The sequence below is a fragment of the Aspergillus piperis genome (genome assembly GCF_003184755.1).
Source record: "Aspergillus piperis CBS 112811 unplaced genomic scaffold BO85scaffold_13, whole genome shotgun sequence".
In the NCBI taxonomy this organism is placed as follows: Eukaryota; Fungi; Ascomycota; class Eurotiomycetes; order Eurotiales; family Aspergillaceae; genus Aspergillus; species Aspergillus piperis.
Window position 1 is genome coordinate 24,215 of NW_020291603.1, and position 20,131 is coordinate 44,345.

A 20,131-nucleotide genomic window follows, 5' to 3' on the forward strand; every position below is an offset into this window, starting at 1 on the left:
CTTGGTTGGTTGGTCGGTTTATGCATTATGTTATGTTTAATGGTCTATGAGCACACATACAGCCATATAGCACGTTCGGTTAACTATTTTTACAAGGATTTTTGTTTTCGTTCTACCTGCTTAGCTTTAGCGAGAATTTGCTGGTGTCTATCCCTTTTGTATACTACATATCACGTGTGATATTATGATGAATGGTCAACACAGCCACGCGTGGTATAATTCTCAACTCAGTGGGAAGTATTGGTACGTAGAATGCAGTAAAGTATGCGAGTGCTTGAGGGGACCACTTCAACGTTACACACAGATCACTTGATGAATCAAACTAATATATCTAGTCACAGCCCACGATTTAATATAATCACGATACAACATCCATGAAAGATAATCATACCCCCAATAACTTATCCCACCCATTTATACAACCGACGTCCGCCGACTAACGCCAACACCAGCACCACCCTCTAAATCCACCACCACCTCCTGCACCAAATGCTCCGCCGAATGAGCCACCGGCGGCTCCGCCACAGACACCACCGTATCAACCGATCCCATCCTGCTCCTATACCACCACTGCTCCTTTTCCCTCCCCCAAGTACCCCCGGGACTTCCTTCCCCTTCACCACCACCACCACCAACCTTACCCTCACCAATCCCAACGCCACTCCCCAACCCCCCAGACATCATCGCCACAGAACCCCTCTGCATAATAAGCGGCTGCGCACTCCCCCTCCTCGACTGACTCCCACACCCAGTAACCGAATATATACTATTCTGCTGATAGTACTGAAGGGAAGTATCAACAAACCCCACAAGCCTCCCCACCGCAACCCCCTCAACCAGCACCTTCGTACTAACCACGAAGGGGAAGAAAGCCATCGCCGCGGCGGTGTGAACCACATACACGGCCACGATGTTGGCTATGTTGAGGATGAGCGAGACGCAGCCGGCCATTAGGAGGGTGTAGAGGAGCTGTGTCCCCTTCCCATGTCCCGTATGGGGTTGATACTGGTGGTGGTACTGCTGGTAATGGTCGTGTATAGCAGGCCGAAGATACCTCACCACACCCCAGGCATAACACCCCAGGAGAAGTATCTCCCTCCCGCAGTACGCTGTCACTGAGATGCGCTCGAGGATTGTGACGGCGTGCGACCAGTGGCCGTTCTTGTATAGGGTGGCTGCACCCGGGGCGACGATGACGTGGGGGAGTTGGAAGAGGAGGATGGAGGCGATTATGCCACAGAGGAGGATCCGTTGTTGGGCTTTCAGGTGGAAGTAGGGCTTTTGGTAAATGGTTATTAGGGGGAGGGAGAAGTAGAGCAGGAGGGTGTTGGATATGCTGGAGGTGGTGGTGGTTAGGACGAGGAGGATGGCGGAGGTTATTCGGACGGCGGGGTTGTTGGGGGGGAGGTTGAAGAGGAGGAGGATGGTGAAGGTGGTGGAGAGGAGGGTTGTTGTTGTTGTGGTTGTTATTGTGGTAAGGAGGGTGGTTGTGGTTGGTGCTTTTAATGGGTTTGGGGGGAAGAAGGAGAGGTCGAAGATGAGGTAGTACAGGAGGAGACAGGTGAAGGTGGAGATGGAGAGGAGGGATATTGCTGTGTAGATGTCGGGTTGGGGGAGGGTGGAGGAGGCGGAGGGTTCTGTTGTTGTGGTGGTGGTGATGTTCATGGTGGTGGTAGTTGGGTCATTATCTGGTTTGGGAATGAGTTGGGTGCCATGAAGACGTTGGTTTATATGGTATAGGGTTGATGTGAGGGCTATGTTATGGGGGCGAGTATAACAAAGACTCGACGTGAATGTGTGTGTAGCTCAACTGCTGAAGTTGAAGTCCTATATCCGAACCAGATGTGGATGTAGGAGAAACCATCTCCGGGGCTGTATAGAACTAACCCTCAATCAACCGCAGATAAAGTTCTGATATGTTCATCTTTGGGATCCGTGGTTGAGAGCGGCACCTGCAAGGGTCTGGAGCCGTCCGTTGCGGAGCTGCGAAGCTACGAACAAAGCAAGGATTCTCGAGGCCCACGGGAGATCGTCGTGTTGGTTTGTAGTGACGAATTGGGGAACAGCTGAGAGCAGTTCATCCATTTGATGAGCAGTTGGTCGCGTGTGAGATTTTCTGGTCTGGAAATGTAAGCCGATGTAAGTAGTTATCTATGTAATTATGGAGTGAGTCAGGTTGTTTGTTTGATGTGCTGATTTCTGGACTACTAACAACTTGATACTAATCTCACTAGAAAATCATGAATGCTACCTATAGAGGTGTTTGATGCATTATGGTTGACCGATGCGACGGAGTCTGGGATACGCACAGACAATTGTGAAGACAGGCTCACCCTCGGTTGAGCATCGAGATGTCCGGGGACTCGGATCCGGAGCCAGGCAGGCAAACTATGGCCTTCGGATCGGTTTGGCTGCTAGATAAGGTTTTATTGTGGGCCGGCTGTCATTTGTCGAGAACAACTCTAATATATTCTGCTATTGACTGGTGCTTGGCAAAACAAATGTGTGGCATCTACTGCATTGTGATGATCTCTACGGGGACAGTTATGAGAACTACATGGCATGGCATGGCATGGCAGAAGATTCACTTCATTGTTTGTATATCGATATGAGTAACCCGAAATCCTTCATTATCTCCCCCCTATACGCAACCTCATTGGTACCTGCTGATCAATATGACCCAAAGTCTAGTCCCCCTCGCCATATATCCTAAACGGCATGCCACCGTAACGAAAGCGACTAGACAGTGCACTTGACAGTGGCAGCACTCAGGTCCACTGGCTGCGCCGCACTCGGGTTTCCATCCAGGTCCACATAGGTGTTCCGGGAGTTCAGGGTAGCCAGAACCGATCCGTAGTTCGTGATCACGCAGTTGGTGTTCGCCTGGAAGTTGGTCAATTGCGCCGACGAGGCCTTGACCACACCACCAGAGCCGACTCCGGTGTTTCCGTACAGAGCCGAGATGCTCTGCACACTGCCGTCGGCGGGGACGGCGGCGCTGCCCTGTGCACCAGTCTGGTCGTTGGCCAGGGCAATGGTCACAGCGGGGATGATAGGGCCCGCAGAGACGGAGGTAGCCAGGAGGGCAATGAGGACGGCACTGATCGACTTCATCTTGAGGTAAGGAGGAGGTGTTTGATTGAAGGTGGAATTAGATGATTGATTAATGATGATGGTCAAGAGACAAGTTGGGATGGAATGCTGTTGTGGTGCTGGAATAATCCTTGAATGTCGAGGGAGAAGGCCTGCTTTATACCCTTTCCTTTCGCTCCTTGTACTGAAGGCCATATATACTATATTTTGTCGAGGTTGTCATGCGGTCTCTGGCTCTTCGTATCTGTCTCACTTCCTGCCGGGTCGTAGACACCCTGCCACGGCTTCAGGCGTTCCATGACTTTAGTTGACGTCGATTGGATTCACAACCTCTCGCCTACAGCCGAGTGTAGACAAATTTGAACCGACGTCATGAGACAGGGATCTTTGAATGTACTTTCCGACGCCGCCGAGAGTCGAATAAGAGGCATCTCAATGGTTGATTGCTAAATCGGGACCGATATCTATGACATCTCACGGTGGGCACGTGAGGGTGAGATGCAGGTCTCAAACCTTCAGCATCGAGTCGATGCGACGGCGAGCCGGGGATTCTTGACTCTCCAATCGTAGAAATGGTGCGGTGGAGAGCTCGTGTTGTTGCGTGAATACGAGAAGTCCATGTCGACGGGCATTGCAGGCTGCACTCGACGGCGGCGATGGTCCCTACATAGTGGCATGTTTTCTTGCGACTAAATATCGTCCTCATCATGTATGATGCTCATAATTTTCAATAGCAATGGCAGATCGAATGAATTGCCAGACCAGGGAAATGGAATAATTAGGGAAGGCGGAGTTCAGGAATACGAGCTGGTGCCGTAAGGCAATGCCAAATAAAGACGACGGGAAGGACGATATACTTTCCCCAATGTAACATCCCTGCGACTTCGCTCACTTCCCCAGACATCCCAGCAATTCATGCGATGAGGATCGACGCCGATCCCAAATATGCGTCATCTTGGATCTTCAGTCCGGATGATTCGGAGGCATCGGTGCTACCCGGACGTAGAACTGAGTTGCAAAAATGAACGAACCCCAGGAGCGAGATGACCCGTGCAAGATACGAAAGTGTCTACCAAGCCCCAATTCACTACGACATTCCTGGACGACTACAATGACTTTGAACCCAGAGCGTTGATAGATGTCTGCTTGTGAGGAGAATCCGCTCAGGCGGGTCTGTCGGACCATTTGGGCGCGCTTACGGGCATTGGAGGCTTGGCAGGTCGACATATAGCCAAGAATAAGGCCCAGAAGATGAAGGCTGTGAAGGTACACTGGCAGCAGCCCTGCGGCAGCATGCGAGCCACCTGGGGCTGTGTCATATGCGAGCCCTCGATCTAGACGATGTGTCTATGCAGAAAGCCGTATCCGACATAGCCTTCCTTACGTGAATAGGTGACTGCGGCTTCGCCAGTGAGATGATGATGAGTGGTCTTTACCAGAGCTGCAAGGAGCTACAAGGGCTACTATAGGGCTGCATGGGGGCCGGACTCATGATACCGACGAGAAGTGAAGGAGTTCGGGGTTACGTGAGGCCTGGTAGATAACTACCAGCCTGCCGGTATGCACAAGAGGGTATTTGAAGATCTTCCGATCAGAGAGTGGCGAGCTTGACGGAATGTTGGCAGACAGGGAGACGTCCGAAGACCCTTGCTTGGATGCACCGCAGGTGCAATCCACAGGCTATGTTGCGGAACAGAAACGGGGACAATCCCGTCACGGAGTGATTAGCTCCATTCGTTTTGCAGGCAAAACTATTGGAATTCTTTACTCAAGTGTAATGTAGAGCAGAGACCAGCTGAGTTCTGAAACAAGCAATGAGACCTGCGAGTCACGCGGGCAGCGTGACTGGATGACCAAGCGGAAGCTGTTGATGTCCCTGGGCAGGTATGAAACCTATCGCGCTCACACTAGAAGTCTCAGAGTATATATTATTCACCCAGGTTGGCCTGGGTTTTATGGAAATGAGATGTTGTCCAGCTGGATGCGGAGACTATCAGAACGGCGATGGAGAGATCATCGTGTCAGAGCCCAATTTGGCGATCTAACGGGATCATCACTAAAATTGTATGGTTACAAACATGTCCTCAAGAGAAAGGAACACAGTAGTAAAGGTTGAACCAGCGGGGTATAGTAATAGCGGTGAGTGGAAGAGACGGAGAGGAGAAGAAAGAGAGTGGAAGAAAGAAGGGAAGATGGAGACAATGTATGAAAGAAGTTGGTCTGTGCGCGGGAGCTGCTGACGTTGACGTCGATGGAGCGAGTCTCACTTTCTGCCTGCATCCACTCGCTCTTCCTCTTCACGCCTTCCTCTCCGCCTCTCTTTTCCTTCCCTTCCCTCTCTTTCTCTTCTCTCCATTCCACCCTGGTCTTTCTTTCAAGCTTTCTATTGTTCAGTTACCATGTCCTACTCCTAGTGCGACCTGTATTATTCGATTAGATCACTCCCCGACACACTCCCTAGACAGCTAGCCCGTCATGGTGTCCCTGTGGCCCTTCAGGGTAAGTCAAGTCCCCATCCACTGCCAGTCTCCAGTCCACCAACTTACCATTTCCTCATTCTTAGGCCGAGGACACCTCTCCAGCATCCTTTGAAAAAGCTCTTGCTGCCCTCTCCACCAAGATCACCCGAGCCACCACTCGTCTCGACCTCCACCGCCAACATGCCCGCCGCTTCAAAGCTCTCTGGACTCTGTACACCACCTTCGCCTACCTCCTTTATTCAATTATCATTGCTCTAGTCCTCGGGTGGCAGAATTGGGGGATCACAGAATACGGCGCGATCATCGGTGGCCCAATCCTGTACGTCCACAATCCCCCTTTTCTACTCCCTCACTGCGACCTGCGAACCCCAACCCCACCCCTATTGCGGAGCGTCACACTTGCATCACTGCTTCTAACCACCATTCTCATACAGGATCTACCTCATCCGCACCATCTCCAACCGCTACTATGACTACCGCATCTCCAAAACCCAGGCCTATCTCGACGATCTCCACAAACAGCGCGAGAAAACCATCGAGGACCTAAAGACCGCCACGCGCTGGAACTCCACCCAACAACTGCTGGAAAAGTACGGTGGGGAATCGCCCAAACCCGCGCGCTCGAACTCGGTCAAGTCTGGCGACGCGAAGCGCAACAAGTCCGAGGGAGCGAAGCGCAGGCAACCATCTCAGCAGCAGCAGCAGGTCCAGCGCACGGGTATCCCCCCGCCCCCGACAGCGAATATCCGACGACCAGCACCGCAGCGATTCCCTCCTTCTCCTCAACCGCCTGCCACCCCGCCAGTCGCATTCCAGCACCACCAGCAGTCTCCGCAAAATTTCCCAGGCCAGCAACAACCACCGCAGCAGAGGTCGCCAAGCATGAACGTAGGCCTCGAAGAGCCTGGATTCGCTCCAAACGCTTTCTCCAGTACGCCCCCACAATATGTGGAGCAGTCTCACTGGTACGACCGCCTGCTGGACGTATTGCTGGGCGAAGATGAAACCCAGCCCAAGAACCGGCTCGCGTTGATCTGCTCCACCTGTCGAATTGTCAACGGACAGGCGCCCCCAGGTATCAAGACACTTGAAGAACTAGGCCGCTGGAGATGCGGCAACTGTGGCGCATGGAACGGTGAGGAAAGCGAGGCGAAGAAGGTCCTGGCGGGCATCCGCAAGGAACAACAGCAGTCGTCCAATATCATCTCCAGTGGCAGTGTTGATGGCACAGAGACCCGCTCGTCCGTGGGAGGAGATGTAACGGATGACGGCGTCATGGTGGCTGCTACTGGTAGCGAGGATGATCAGCTCGAGTCGCACAGCGAGGGAGCTGAGACGTCGGAGGAACAGGCAGAGCAGTCGGCGGAGAGTGAGGATGAGGTAGAGGCTGAGCCTGAACCACAACCCAGTAAGAGGGTTACGCGATCTCGGGCTAAGGGTGGAAGAAGGAAGGGTTGACGATATGCCACTAAGGCTGTTCTGTAATGTAGTTAGTTTATTCGTGTGGCATTATTATCAATACCAGGTCATATCATCCAGACTATATCCAAAGTAGAGTCAACCAGTAGTGTATCTCATTCTCATATCCAAGGTGTAGATCGCTCATACTACAAACATCACCCTTAAAACCTAACTCCAAATAACCCAGTACTAATCACAAACTACATCCCCTCCCCACAAGAATCTCCACAGCCCTCTCCGCCGCCGTAATCTCCGCCTCCTCACTAGTCAAACACCCCTCCACAAGAACAGCTACTCCCTCCACGCCCGTCATCGTCACCGTACACCGATACGTCGCCCCATCATCATCCCCACCAGCACCACCAGCAGTACCATCCCCATCCACCACCACCCTTACCACCTCAAATCCAATCTCCCCCTTGGCCATCTGCTGCGCAATATTCCTCGGATGCATGACATCGACCCCATCCTTCAGAATCCGCCTCAAATACCACAACAGCCCCAAGCGTTCCAGAAACTTCTCACACTCGGCCAGATTCCCATGCGAATCAATAAAGATAGCGCCCAGAATACTCTCAATGATATCGGAGAAGAATTTATCCGCGTTGAGCTGGGAGAGGTATTTCCAGGGGTACGACGGGGAGTGTTGCAAGCCGTGGATGATGGATTTGCGGAGCGAGGCGTGGCGGGCTAGGGCTGCGTCTCGGGCTGTTTGGAGATGGGCGCCTTGGTAGCGCATGAAGCGCCAGAGTTCGAGTTTGTGGTCTGTGGAGGAGGGGTTGAGGGAGGCGGTTCCGGAGGGGGTGATTTGTACGGTGGAGCGTTTCTCGACGAGGGCGAATTCCATGCAGAAGAAAGCGAGGAGGTTGGCGTTCACGACCGCGTGCTTTATCTTGGTCATTTGGCCTTGGGGGATTTCGTGTGGGTGGGAGAGGAGGGTCGACATGATGGCCATGTCGAGGACGGCGTCGCCGAGGAATTCGAGCCGTTGGTAGGATTGGGTGGTGGTGTCGAATTGGCAGGATGGGTGGGTGAGGGATTCGATGAGGAGGGATTTGTGAGTGAAGGTGTAGCCGATGTGCGTCATTAGGTGGTCGTCGTTCAGGGTGTGGTTGGTGGTGCCTTCTGGGGTTGAGGGGGCTGTGGTGGTGGTGGTGCGGTCGATGTGCTCGAGGTTCACTTCGGGGAGGAAGCGGTGGATGCAGGCGTGGGCGGCGGCGAAGCCGCCGTCGATGTAGGAGGCTCCGATTAGGGCTTCGACTACGTCGGCGAGGACTTTGGTGGACATTGTTCGTTGCTTGGGGGTGAGGCTGATCTTTTCGGAGATGAGGGGGGCGGTCCATTTGCGGGGTGTGAACATCTTGTTCATGATGAAGGCGTCGAGGCCGGCGTCGAGAGCGGCTCGGGCGAGACGCGAGTTCTGGACGATCTCGTCTCGTCCTTGGGAGAGATAGCCTTCGTGCCAGTTAGGGTGCTGGAAGAAGAGTTGGCATGAGACGGTGAATTTGAGGACTGAGTCGCCGAAGAACTCGTATCGCTGGTAGTTGGTGAGTGATTGCGCGCTGGGCGCGGTGATGGCCGTGATGACGTGACGAATGCTGGAGAATTCAAGATCGCGGAGAATGGTCGCGCATAGTCTAGTCGCAACCAATGTGGCTTCTAGTCTATCCAGTATAACTGATATGAAGCGGCCGAAGATGGTTTCGGCGTAGGGAAGTCTGTCTATGGTGCAGTTTTCCGCAAGAATAAGACGGATCTTTGAGGGGATGTCAGGGGTTTCAGTATCAGGCTGCTTAGCAGCTAATGTTTGCCGGTGCAAAAGGTTTCGTCGCTTTGGGACGGCGTCGCATTCGAGCTCGACGATGGGTGTGTCATCCTGTCCGGACACAACCCATCGTTTGAATACCATAGGCTCATTGTAGCGTAGGCGGTCCCGCACAATGCCCATTATCATAGGAAAGTCCTTGCGAGAGTAGACCTCTAGAGCAGGCTCGTCTCCGGCGTGCTTCTTGAGCCATTCTGCTAGCTCAAGGTCAGGAAGGTCGGGCCCAAACAGAGTCACAAAGTCTTGTTCGGGTCTCAGTTGTCTAGAGCTTGCAGCCTGGAGATATAGTGCTGTTGCCAGTCTCATATTTTCAATGCTGTCAGCGGCGACCTCTTTCATTCGCTGCGGTTTGTTGAACGCTAACGTATAGGTTGTCTCGCTGTCCCAGAATAAGGTCATCGGTTCAACTGGAGGTAGGCTCGTTGGGCTGGTCAACCTGATACACATGTGTGAGTCCCCGTTGTGCTTTATGGCAATTTGCGTTTGGTGGACATCAGGGGATGACCAGGAACAAGCCCAGTCGACCCATGGATCGTACTGTTCCGATACTTCCACAAGGGCCGGTAGGTTAGTATGATCGGTCTCTTTGAGCTCTAAATTCCTCTTGAATGGAAGTAGATGATCGCTCAAAAGACCAAACTCGTAGAGACGTTTATAGGCTTGAAAGGCTGCTTCTTTCCGAGCTGCTCGCTCGGTCTGCCACCATCGCTGGCCCTGAGTACGGCGGACTTCGGGATGGACGCAGGACGGCAATGTGACAGTACCTCTCAATAGATCTGCATCATCTTTCTCGAATGAAAATTCAGGCTCGTTGCTCGCATACGGTTGGCGCGGCAGGACTGCGCAGAAATGGTTGAGGTGTGCAACAGCGGTGTCTGCCGTCAAGACAGCACTGGAAGATATCAGCATCAGTACACGTTTTGCAGGTGCTGCGCGGCGCCATACCCAGTAGATGGCACCTCAAGCCTTTCCACCACTTCTTCGTTGATAGCCTCCAGGGCCCAAGCCTCGCGCAGTCGCCTTTCGTCATCCTCGTACGCTTCAATCATGGCCTGTTCCAGATCCTCCCACTTGCTCAGTGCAGAAGATTCATCATCTGTAGAGAACATAATGGCATAAGTGGATTGCCGGTGCCGCGCACGACCTCGTCTCTGTACGAACGACTTCAAGTTCGGTGGTTTATCATAGCAGACTACCACGCTGCAGGCGCTAATGTCAATGCCCTCCTCCAGCACATCCGTCGCAATAATCAAGTTCTTCTGACCGGTCCGGAACTCGCTCAGCGTATCGCGCTGCATACGGGCGTCAAGGAGCTCACCCAGAACGTCTTTGCTACCTCCGCCGGACCAGCCGACGAAGGAGGCGCATCGAAAACGATGTTTCGTCACAGGATGAATAGACAGTAGCTTTTCCATTACGCTCACTGTAGCCCTCTGCTTAGCAAATATCAGGCCAGAGAAGTTAGGCTCGCCCTTTGTATCCAAGAATTCCAGCAGGGATCGGAACTTGGGTGAAATAGATATTCTATCTGGGTCGGAAGGAGTGAGATCGATACTCGGGGTGGGTAGCTTCGAGACGATATCTAATAGATATGCCTTCTCCTCGTCGGTCCAGCCCATGCTATCCACCGAATTATCGGCTCTCGTTTTGAGCTGCTCGACAGAAGCGTATATGAAGTAGTCGGCAGCCCATTCACCAAGCTCTTCGAAAATGTGCAGGCTTCTAGTTGTAAATCTCTTCAGCTGATCGTTACAGTAAGTCTTCCCGGACTCGAGGACTTTCTGTAACGCCCTTCCGTCAAGGGGGCTCTTTCTCAACTTCTTAATGTACGGATCATCCTCGAGTCTCATAGACGTCCAGGCGTTCACAAGAGCTTTCAAGGTCCTGCTTCCAGCCTGTAGGTCATCGAGCAGCACCGGGGTGAACAATATCTGCTGCAAATGTGGCCGATGGGTATGCGTCATCAGCTCTGACCGATGAATCCGTGGTGTCTTGCACACGGCATCAAGATTTGACTCAATCTTCCTGATCTGGTCAGCCCTACCCTACCCTGCCCTGCCCTGTCCTGCACGCCAAAACTACACTCACAGTAGCTCCTGTTTATTTGATCTCACCACGGGACTAGCCGTGAGGCCGAGAATCTTAGGCACAGATTCCGCACCATGCTTTTCCAGCTCAGGGTGATAAAAGTCCTCCAAGATTTTATTTGCAGGGTGGCGTCGCATGCAATGATGGGCTGCCAGTAAAAAACACAACGGCATAAGCAATTCTCATCTCACAAACACATGTATACCCACACACCCACAGCCCCCTACATCATAAACTCCGGGTTTAAAGCATGGCGTTACTATACCTTCATCGAAAATTATCAGACCCAGCTGGGTGATCTTGACGAACCCATGGCTCATCGCTTCGGCAAGAACCGCATGCGTGGACACCACCACCTGCATCTCCTTCAAGATCGCATCCCAGATTGGTTGCTCAGTCCAGAGCTCGACCTTGTCTAGACTGGTGAGGGTCCGGGCCCGGACAGCAGGGATATTGTCGGAGATGAATTTGAATTGTTGCAGACACAGAGCGACAGTGGGTGTTAAGAACCAGATTAACTGGAGCAAGCGCATGATAAGTCAATGACTTATGAGCCAAGAACTTCACATCCTTCTTTTTTTTTTTTTTTTTTTTTCCATTATTTTCTCACCTTGTGCGGATTACTCTCCAGCTCCTTCATGATTCGCAGCAAAGCGCTGCAGTGAAACCGTCAACTCCAAATAAACTTCCACTGTGGAGAAACAAAACATACATGTGAGTTTTCCCACTGCCAGTTCCCATCTGCAACATACTATTAGCCTGAACCTTCCGGGAAGAGTAAATATGGCATACCGTGACAATGATATTCTCCTTCAAACTCGCCTCGAACATCTCCACCTGGTAGCTGCGCGGGCGGTATGCGGGCGCATCTTCGCCGGCGGGAAGTAAAGTCGCAGCAGCAGCAGTCATTTTGCTGTCATCGGGGTATCACTGGAAAGAAAAGCAAACTGGGCAGAAACAACGATAGAGACAAATGCTGGTGAAAGAGGCCCCAGCAGGAGGTCAAACGATAAAGAGAGAAAGGAGAAAGAGACGCTGAGATTATCAAAACAAATAACTTATCTCAATGAATTAACATTTGGGTTCCAGGAGGCGTCAGAGTGGAGGAGGGGAGAGAGACTAGAGAGACTCAAATAAAGTAGGGGTGGGGTAAACAAACTGGACAAACTTGGTTGGTTTGGCTGGCCTGGCGGGGTTGGCATTATGCAGCTACTACTAGTACTATCAATAGATTCATTCGCTAATCACAGTGGTATTTATTCTGGGGTTGGGTTGGGAGATAACGCTCCCACTGTGGATTGGTTCGTGCTTTAATTTGGGAAGCCGAAAGCTTGGTTGGATACTGGTTGATTTGTTTGTTGGGTCGGGCTGCTAAAATTGAAAATCGAATCGTGAATGGATGGTCTACAGAATTATAAAAGTAGTACTTATTACATCCCCCAATTTCGGAATAGATTGATATTCGGTTCTGTCTTGAACTGTCACATAACGAGGATAAGGAGGGCAGCAGCATCTTCAGACCAGACACAGATGGATTACTATGAGCAAGTCGAGCAGTCTGTTTACCTGAACCCTCTGGTAGGAAGGGGCCCTCTCTAACAAACATCGTATGCAAGTGTTGAATTGGGGAAGTACCGGAAGCCTCCTGTGCCCACTGCCAATGCATCGGGCAATCGGCAAACGGGATAGAAACACCCAACTGCATTCACAACTATGGGTGCACTTCTTCTGTCCCAGGAGACTCCTGTAGCTAATGACGCTGTGGATGAACATCAATATGAAAAGCACAAAACACCGCTCCTTCCGAGGCCAGAATGGGATACCTAGTTACATCACGCCATACACCAGAAGATACGACAACGGTAGGAATATCGAAACAGAAAAGCAATGAGCTGATGATATATCTCGGGCGTTCGCAATCAACAGAATACAGGAATGGCGACAACAATCAGGTGTAATATCAAGTTCGAACATATCCGGATCACTCATGATACAACGGGCAACCCGTGACCAGGCTCCGTTTTCGTGGCGTCAGACCCATCGGGCTGTCCGTCGTCATTGCGCGGGCGACGAGCCTGGAAGTTGTTCCCCAGGAAGTTAGCCTCCTCATTGGGGTGCTTGCGCATTCCCAGGCCAGCAACCGCGATGCGATTCAGCGAGTTCATGTCTTCGTTCGAGGCAGCACCGGGGTTGGGGACCTGCATTTGCTGCGGTGCACCACCAGGACCGGGCGCGGGACCGGTGGCCGCCGGAGCCCCCGGCGGAGGAACGGAGATATCATTGCGTGGCTGGTTCAGATCAATGTTGCCAGGCAGCTCGGGAACCTCGCCCTGAGAGTCCAACAAGCGCGATTGCAGGTTGATGATATATTCACGGAGCTGGTAGTTCTCGGCTTGCAGCTGCTTCATAGTCTCGTTTGTGTTATCAAATTCCTTCACCTGCTCCTCCAGCTTGCGAATATAGCTCTCCTTGCGCTGACGGAAAGCTCTCTGGTTCTGGTCAGTCCACATCCTCGATGCCATGCATTGGAGTTCACTATACCTGTGCGGCCCGGTTCTGGGCAGCGCGCTTGGAAGTCGACAGCGGTCGCTTGCCATATGTCTTGGGGGATTCCTGGCCCGTAGGCTCTGGCTGGGGAGGAGTCTGAGGGGGACCACTGAGCATTGCAGCGCCGGAGATGGCAGGGTCGATGTTGTTCTGGTCTCGAGGGCTAGTGGTGTTGGGTTGCATATGCGGAGGCTGCGCGGTCGGACCTTGCGGACGTGCCTGCTGTGGGTGCGACAGATGTTGGTGAGCAGCCAGGAGCTGGTCATGCAGCACTGGAGATCAGACACGCGAGTCAGCATTTAATATAAACACATACGAGGCCAGGGAAGTGGAGTGAGGCAGTAAGCAGCCCGCAAACGCGATGACGCGATGACTGCTGGGGCGTTTTTCCTCCTGCTTGTCTCTTTTTTTTTCTCTCCCCTATTCCTTCGCGATGAGAAACTGGTCTCACTTACCCTGATCCGCATGGTCCTATCAAGAAACCCTACAGTTAGCATCTATATACTCCATAATTCATGTATATCCGGTTGACGCGACCGGTGAGCATTTCAAGGCCCCCGTGTCGCGAAAACCTGGGCGTGATCCGGCATCGCTCGTCCGACAGACAGGGCGACAGCAGTCGCGAACACGACCAGAAAGCTCAAGCTCCCGGCTCGGGACATGAGCTGCGCGAATCTGGGGAAACGGGGGAAAGACCAAGATGGGACAGACGCGATCTGATGACAAACCGCGACAAGCATAGGCTGCTTACCTGAGCAGACGTTTGCATACTTGGATGCGGCGCTGGGGCTAGTGTGGGCTGCATCGAGGCAATAGATCAAAAGACAACGGAGACGCGCCGGAAAAAAGACACGACAGGATCAATTCACGAAGAGGAGAAGGGCGGACGACGAGCTCGGCCAGTATATTCACACGTTTTCTTTGGAGGTTTCGAGGGGGAGACGAGGATGTAGAGGAACGATGTAGGATAAACGGGGAAGGACGATGAGGTAAGCAGAGAACGAAAGAGAGCGAGCCAGTTCGGAGATAGCTCGTTTTCGCTAGGCAGTGGGAGTGTTTAGGTAAAGGCTGCTCACGCGGGAGGTGCCTTAACTGACTAACTAAGCTGGATTGCAGTTTGACTGCTGACTATTATTGGTGATAACCGGGGGGGGTGGGAAAGTGGGTGTGGGCAGATTAGTAGTAATTATGAGAGGCAGTGATCTCGTAAGCAGCGAGTTGTGACGGGAAGTGCTGGGAAGAGCTGACCACGAGAGGGGGGGAGAGGGGGGCGAGAGAGGGAAAGGGAAGATTAGTTAAAGGATCAGTCAGGAAATAAGTGACGTGTGGGAAAAATGGAGGAGGGCGAGTGGCTGGCGCCGAGGGAAAAAGGGCCCTTCCCCCGGTGAACTTCACTGTACCGGTACCACCACCGTAGTACTAAGTTAGTACTAGTCAGTCAAGTTACCTGCCTTGCTTCCTCAGGTGTCCAAGCCTGCATTTCAAGGAGACTCACGTCTTTGTTTACTGGCTTCTCTCAACATCTTATCATCACTTCATTCGCTCATTACTTCCTCCTAACTTAACTCTGAACATTACACAAATATCCCCTCCTTCTTTCCCCTCAACAATCCGAACTTCTTTGTTTCTCGTTTCTACAGTGTTCTACCTGACCCACGGCTGATGACTGATCCGGCATGTGCTGACTCATCGCTTTCCACAACAACAACACTAACTTAGTCACCCAAATAGTAGTTTGCCGGCAGTTGACGGAATCTCCCACTGCACAGTAGTAAACCCACTCTCCGACGAGACCTAGATAGATACAATCTCCTATCATGAGTAAAATCAACTCGTCTTCGAATCAAGCAAAAACCCTCAACAGATCCTCCCCCAACCGGAGCTACACATACGTACAACACCCGGGACGTAAAATGATCTTCAACCACTTACTACATCCCTCCGCCGGCATCCGGGCGGTGTCACTTGGAATGTCGGATCCATCGGGGTAAGAATGCCGATGCCTGCAGTGCAGTGAGCCAGTGGGGAAGGAAGGTCTTCTGACTCAGCCGAGAATTGGCTGGACCGTAGGACGTAATGTCATTGGGTGAGCCATGGCCAAGTCCAGGCTCGAGTCCCAGCGACCATTTTCTGCCCATACCTCCAAAAGGCGGTCAAGTTCTATACAGAATCCAGGTTGAGTGTTTGGGATCTGTATAGTCTAAAATCCGACAAAATCCGAGGTTTTTTCATCGAGGTCGACTAGCTTCTGCCGCTTTGGGCGGTGGGGAGGGCGGTCGGAATTGGGGGTTCTGTCTTGCATGCTTCGTATTGCCTGGTAGTTGTAGTTGACTTTGTTGGACCCTCATCCACTAGGTTTATTATCCAACAGTAGTATTTTCGGTGTTACAATCAATTCGCTACACTGTAGTAATTGATGTATGTATTCAAGTATGTACTTGGAACTGACATTTAGACAGTCTGTTACTAGTGAGTACACATCGAACCACAACATACTAGCCAGCACTAGAATAATGATTAAGTACATCGATCAAACTTCATGACACATATAGACAATAGAGAAGTTCCAGCTCCCACTCATGACCCATGTATATACTACGTTCGTGACCCCAATCCATTATGACATAATCTCCTCTCCTCTCTGGTCATTCCATCTCCCTTCATTGCTCCTTCTTCACCGTGGGCTCAGTCGCCAGCGTCTTGATAATAGTGGCCCCAACATGCGCCGACTCTTTCCAACCCTTCTGTCGCATCCAGAACCGTTCCGCCGGGTCAATGTCGTGAGTCGACCACTCACGAGCATCCTCTTCCAATGACTTCCGCGTAATATCGGGCACTTCCATGGATTGATCCGGCCCCTGCTCATCCCCTTCGTCATCACTGCTGCGCGCCGCGATCGTCGACTCCAAGTACCGCTTGCGCATAAGGTACCGCTCCGTACGCTCCTTCTTGGCGTTCGGGGGCTCCAGTTTGGCCATGGCGGCGCGGATGGCATACCGAACCATGAGGTAGATGTGCTCGGAGAAGAAGATCGTCAGCAGCAGAGCCCATCCGCGGATACCGGTAGGCTCGCCGTTCGGGCCTTCATGGCCGTTGCTGAACATGTAGAGAAGGGCGGAGCTGGTGATGCTGCCGACCCACGACAGGAAGCCGAGGCTTTCCAGCCAGGGCCCAATGGTATCGGCGCGCTGCGGCCAGGGTCTCTTGCACTCCATGCAGATCTTGAAGAAATCGGACCGAAGCTCCACCCAGTTGTTGACCAGGAAGGAGACGGGGACGAGGGGCCAGACAGGAGAGAACAAGGCCAGATATCCGAACTGGATGCACATCTCTCGCAGGTCTTCAGTCACGTCGTAGTCCTCCAAGTCGGCTTCGTTGCGTACCCGGGTCAGGAACTTGGTCTCGTCGGGGTGGTCGTCGAACAATGCCTCTTTCTTGGCCTCGGCGCCATCCTCGGTCTCGATCTTTCCTTGCTTTCTGCGGTTGTATTGCTTGTATTCGCGGGAAAGGCGCTGCTTCAGCATAGGCACAATTGTCTCCATGGCAAAGTTGACAGCTTGGGCTGTGACGGTGAAGTAGATCACCTGCTTGCGCAGACGGTCCGGGTCAATGCTAAATTCTGTCCTCCGTGAGCTTGCGTCTTCCTTCGACACGAAGGGCCGAACAGTCAGATGGAAGACATCAAGGTACGGCACGATCCGGCTCGCGAAAGGTACGTAGACAAAGGCTGTGAGAATGATTGGCAGATACGAGGTGATAAAGTTGATAATGAACACCTTCTGCGTCAGAGCCACATCGTATGCAGGCTGCGTCTCGTAGTTCTCGTAGTCATTGAGCTTCGTAGCGATCGACACCAGGACCGAGCTCATCGTTGGGATGAGAGCCGAGAGAAGAATGGTGGGAATGAAGACCTGATCTGTTAGCGGACGGTCCAAAATCCCCGTGATTCAGACTCACCAAGTAGGTCTTCAGTGGACCATTGTATACCTCCGAGATGAAGATCTCAATGGCAAAGCACGTGGCGATGATGACACCCAATGCAACCGCGGAAAGCAAGGCGAACGGGACAATCAGCAGTTGTCTATACATCCGCCTGGTCGCCGGGAAAACCCCCCTGACCTCACCAGTGCTTTCATCCTGAACTTCCCTTTCGGGCTTGAACTCGCGTCTCTTGGGTCGCACAACCGAGACCCCCTTTGTTTGCCAACGACAGCTTAGATCCTCCTCCTGGCGCTTCCAGTACTCGATGAAAATGATACACCACAAGCTATTCACAACCGCATATATGATGGAGAAGGATCCGAGGAGCAGCCAGCAAGAGAAACCGAATACGGCAGGGAACATAAGGAACCTAAAGTATGACTGTAGGAATGCGAAGTAAAAGCCGACCTGTACGTAGAACACCCATTAGCTGCAGATCAAGTACGCATGCAAGGCCGGTCTTGTCCTTACATTCTCTCCGAACGTATTGCGTATCTGATCCAAATCATCAGCCGACAAAAACGTCTTCTGGCTCCAATCCTTCATGCACTGTTTATTCATGGCCTCATCATGCAGCGGGAAGATCGCATCGACACATTTCCATTCGCCGTGTTTCGGAGTGATACCAGCGCCACCTGCTTCTTTAGGGACAGTGATCATATGGTAGATAACGCGCAAACGCTCCGATTCCGACTGGGCCTCCGCTGAGGATTCCGATTCGGGTTCGGTGTTGCGGACGCCATAGAGCCAATCGCGGATGCTAGTGAAATAAAATAGACGGATCAGTAAGAGACGACCAAACCCGACCGTGCAAAGAGTAAGCGCTCACCGTGATTGATAGATTGCACGCTTCAGGCTCTTCTTCCGTGACGCTCGGACGAATATCAACAGCGACGATTCGTCCCCTTGCCTGACTTCGGTCTGCAGTCCAACCTCGAAGAGTTTCCGCAGCAGTCGATCAAGTTGCTCGGTCGCATGGGCGGCATCTAAGTAGAGATAGTGGTGGTTAGGTCGGAGCGACACCGGGACTTGCTGGGCCTGGGGCACACCGCCATCTTACCAGTCTCACCACCAAAGTTGTAGCGAATCACGTAGTCCACATAGTGGTTGCTATGCACAGGGTCCCGAGGGAGAGTGGAAGCCATTGAATGGTTAAGAAAGAGGGATGTCGAGTGCAATCAGGGAATCATGAGTACGAACAGGGAGCACTGTCGACAAAGCATCGAGAGTATGCCAGGGGAGCGGGATCTACTCGCAGTAATTAATAGTAATCTAGTGATTAGGAGGAGCTACCGTTTTTTCCCAGGGGATCTACGCCGCGATGACGACGTCACCACCGATCCGATCTGGCGCTTAGGGTTAGCCCTCATCGTGGCTGGTGCCGATCGTCGCCCCCATCGTCACCATGCTTTCATTCATCAGCACTTCTCTCTGCTCCAGTGTGCCTTGATCGTTCATCAAGTTCCTTTGAGGGGTGATGATGCTAGCTTAATGCACCGGAGTCCTTATCCAAACTGGATATGTTGTTTTTCCTTCACCGCCTTCTGCTCCTGAGTATTTCCGGGCGGTGAGACATATCCCTGTTGCTGATCTGCCAGTGGCTCCATATAAAGTAGCCCAAGAGGTTAATCATTTCATGTGATGCTTGAAAGCCACAGCCACAGTATTATTCTAGAATCGTAATCTGTACAGTTTATTGCGATCGGGATGGACATGCATAAATAATCCATCCACTTCCTCCCGCATCTTGTGATCAGGCTCCTAAATCGTTCACAATCCCTCCGCCAACTTGTTCAACGCCGGACCCTCCATCATCATCTTGGTCCACTCATCCATGGCTTTAGCCCCAACCTGCTCATAGAACTTGATGCTGGGCTCATTCCACTTCAGCACACTCCACTCAAGACGTCTTCCCTTGATCTCCAGTACCTTGGCGGCAAGGTACTTGAGCAACTTGAAGCCGTAACCATTACCCCGAGCACTAGGCTGAACATACAGATCCTCAAGGTAAATACCCGGAGCTGCGCGCCACGTAGAGTAGTTGTAGAAGAAGAGCGCCATGCCGACAGGCTTGGGTGTGGGGTTCTCCGCCGTCGCAGGAGGGGTAATAAGCGCGGTGTACACAGAGCCACGCTTGGGCGGGCTGTCGGGGAAGGACAAGGTTTCAAGGAGGGACTCGTGGGTGGCCTCTACTTCGTGCAGGGCTTTTTCATAATCTGCCAGCTCGCAGATGAACTGGTGGATGATGGGGACATCTGCAATGGTAGCCAAGACATGGTTAGTCAAGATCGGAGGCATTGCCAATGGGCCAACGGAGGTCATGCTTGGACGACATCAGAGGGAAACACTTGCCCTCAGGAGTCGCAAGGCGAATAGTAGGCTGGTCAGACATTGTTCCGGTATGTGCAATAGCTACAGAGAGAAGCAAATTGTTGGAAAAAGACGAAAGCAAGAAGCCGGGGACGAATATATATGAAGACCCCGGAGGACCCGCCTGTCGTTCCCCACCGTGCGGTCGGGACCGCAAATGTCTCCTACTCGAAAGGGACTTTGATTGCCCTGCGCCCTTCGGTTGACATCGAGTCCTCTGGAAGGTCGCAGAAACACGAGAATGACAATGTCAACTAGGACTACTTTGAAAAGACAAGATGAGTAT

General features: G+C 52.3%; 7 protein-coding genes across 7 annotated transcripts; 1 reads left to right on the forward strand and 6 right to left on the reverse strand.

Moving 5' to 3' along the window:
- Nucleotides 1–380: 380 nt before the first annotated feature.
- BO85DRAFT_450654 (uncharacterized protein) lies at nt 381–1,945 on the reverse strand. Its single transcript, XM_025660426.1, has one exon. The coding sequence runs from the start codon at nt 1,663–1,665 to the stop codon at nt 415–417; it is 1,251 nt and encodes a 416-aa protein (XP_025513926.1). The 5' UTR covers nt 1,666–1,945; the 3' UTR covers nt 381–414.
- A 794-nt stretch (nt 1,946–2,739) lies between these two features.
- On the reverse strand, nt 2,740–3,114 carry BO85DRAFT_439723 (uncharacterized protein; the record flags this gene model as incomplete). Its single annotated transcript, XM_025658726.1, has 1 exon — nt 2,740–3,114. The coding sequence occupies one exon, from the start codon at nt 3,112–3,114 to the stop codon at nt 2,740–2,742; it is 375 nt and encodes a 124-aa protein (XP_025513927.1).
- A 2,271-nt stretch (nt 3,115–5,385) lies between these two features.
- BO85DRAFT_450655 (uncharacterized protein) lies at nt 5,386–7,113 on the forward strand. Its single transcript, XM_025660427.1, has 3 exons — nt 5,386–5,592; nt 5,657–5,892; nt 6,008–7,113. Exons 1-3 carry the CDS (start codon nt 5,569–5,571, stop codon nt 7,029–7,031), a joined length of 1,284 nt encoding a protein of 427 aa, XP_025513928.1. The 5' UTR covers nt 5,386–5,568; the 3' UTR covers nt 7,032–7,113.
- Nucleotides 7,114–7,131: 18 nt separating this feature from the next.
- BO85DRAFT_423735 (putative RNA helicase/RNAse III) lies at nt 7,132–12,036 on the reverse strand. Its single transcript, XM_025658017.1, has 7 exons — nt 11,740–12,036; nt 11,660–11,688; nt 11,558–11,603; nt 11,213–11,465; nt 10,948–11,095; nt 9,805–10,884; nt 7,132–9,751 (listed from the first exon to the last, which is right to left on the reverse strand). The coding sequence occupies exons 1-7, from the start codon at nt 11,854–11,856 to the stop codon at nt 7,228–7,230; spliced, it is 4,197 nt and encodes a 1,398-aa protein (XP_025513929.1). The 5' UTR covers nt 11,857–12,036; the 3' UTR covers nt 7,132–7,227.
- Nucleotides 12,037–12,932: 896 nt separating this feature from the next.
- BO85DRAFT_375183 (uncharacterized protein) lies at nt 12,933–14,299 on the reverse strand (the record flags this gene model as incomplete). Its single annotated transcript, XM_025656158.1, has 4 exons — nt 12,933–13,436; nt 13,489–13,766; nt 13,950–13,965; nt 14,246–14,299. The coding sequence occupies 4 exons, from the start codon at nt 14,297–14,299 to the stop codon at nt 12,933–12,935; spliced, it is 852 nt and encodes a 283-aa protein (XP_025513930.1).
- Nucleotides 14,300–15,878: 1,579 nt separating this feature from the next.
- On the reverse strand, nt 15,879–18,955 carry BO85DRAFT_400110 (anoctamin family protein). The gene is made up of 5 exons (XM_025657117.1): nt 18,536–18,955; nt 18,305–18,461; nt 17,947–18,235; nt 17,452–17,883; nt 15,879–17,405 (listed from the first exon to the last, which is right to left on the reverse strand). Exons 1-5 carry the CDS (start codon nt 18,618–18,620, stop codon nt 16,155–16,157), a joined length of 2,214 nt encoding a protein of 737 aa, XP_025513931.1. The 5' UTR covers nt 18,621–18,955; the 3' UTR covers nt 15,879–16,154.
- A 17-nt stretch (nt 18,956–18,972) lies between these two features.
- BO85DRAFT_55874 (GNAT family N-acetyltransferase) lies at nt 18,973–20,115 on the reverse strand. Its single transcript, XM_025665484.1, has 2 exons — nt 19,828–20,115; nt 18,973–19,730 (listed from the first exon to the last, which is right to left on the reverse strand). Exons 1-2 carry the CDS (start codon nt 19,865–19,867, stop codon nt 19,246–19,248), a joined length of 525 nt encoding a protein of 174 aa, XP_025513932.1. The 5' UTR covers nt 19,868–20,115; the 3' UTR covers nt 18,973–19,245.
- Nucleotides 20,116–20,131: the final 16 nt, after the last annotated feature.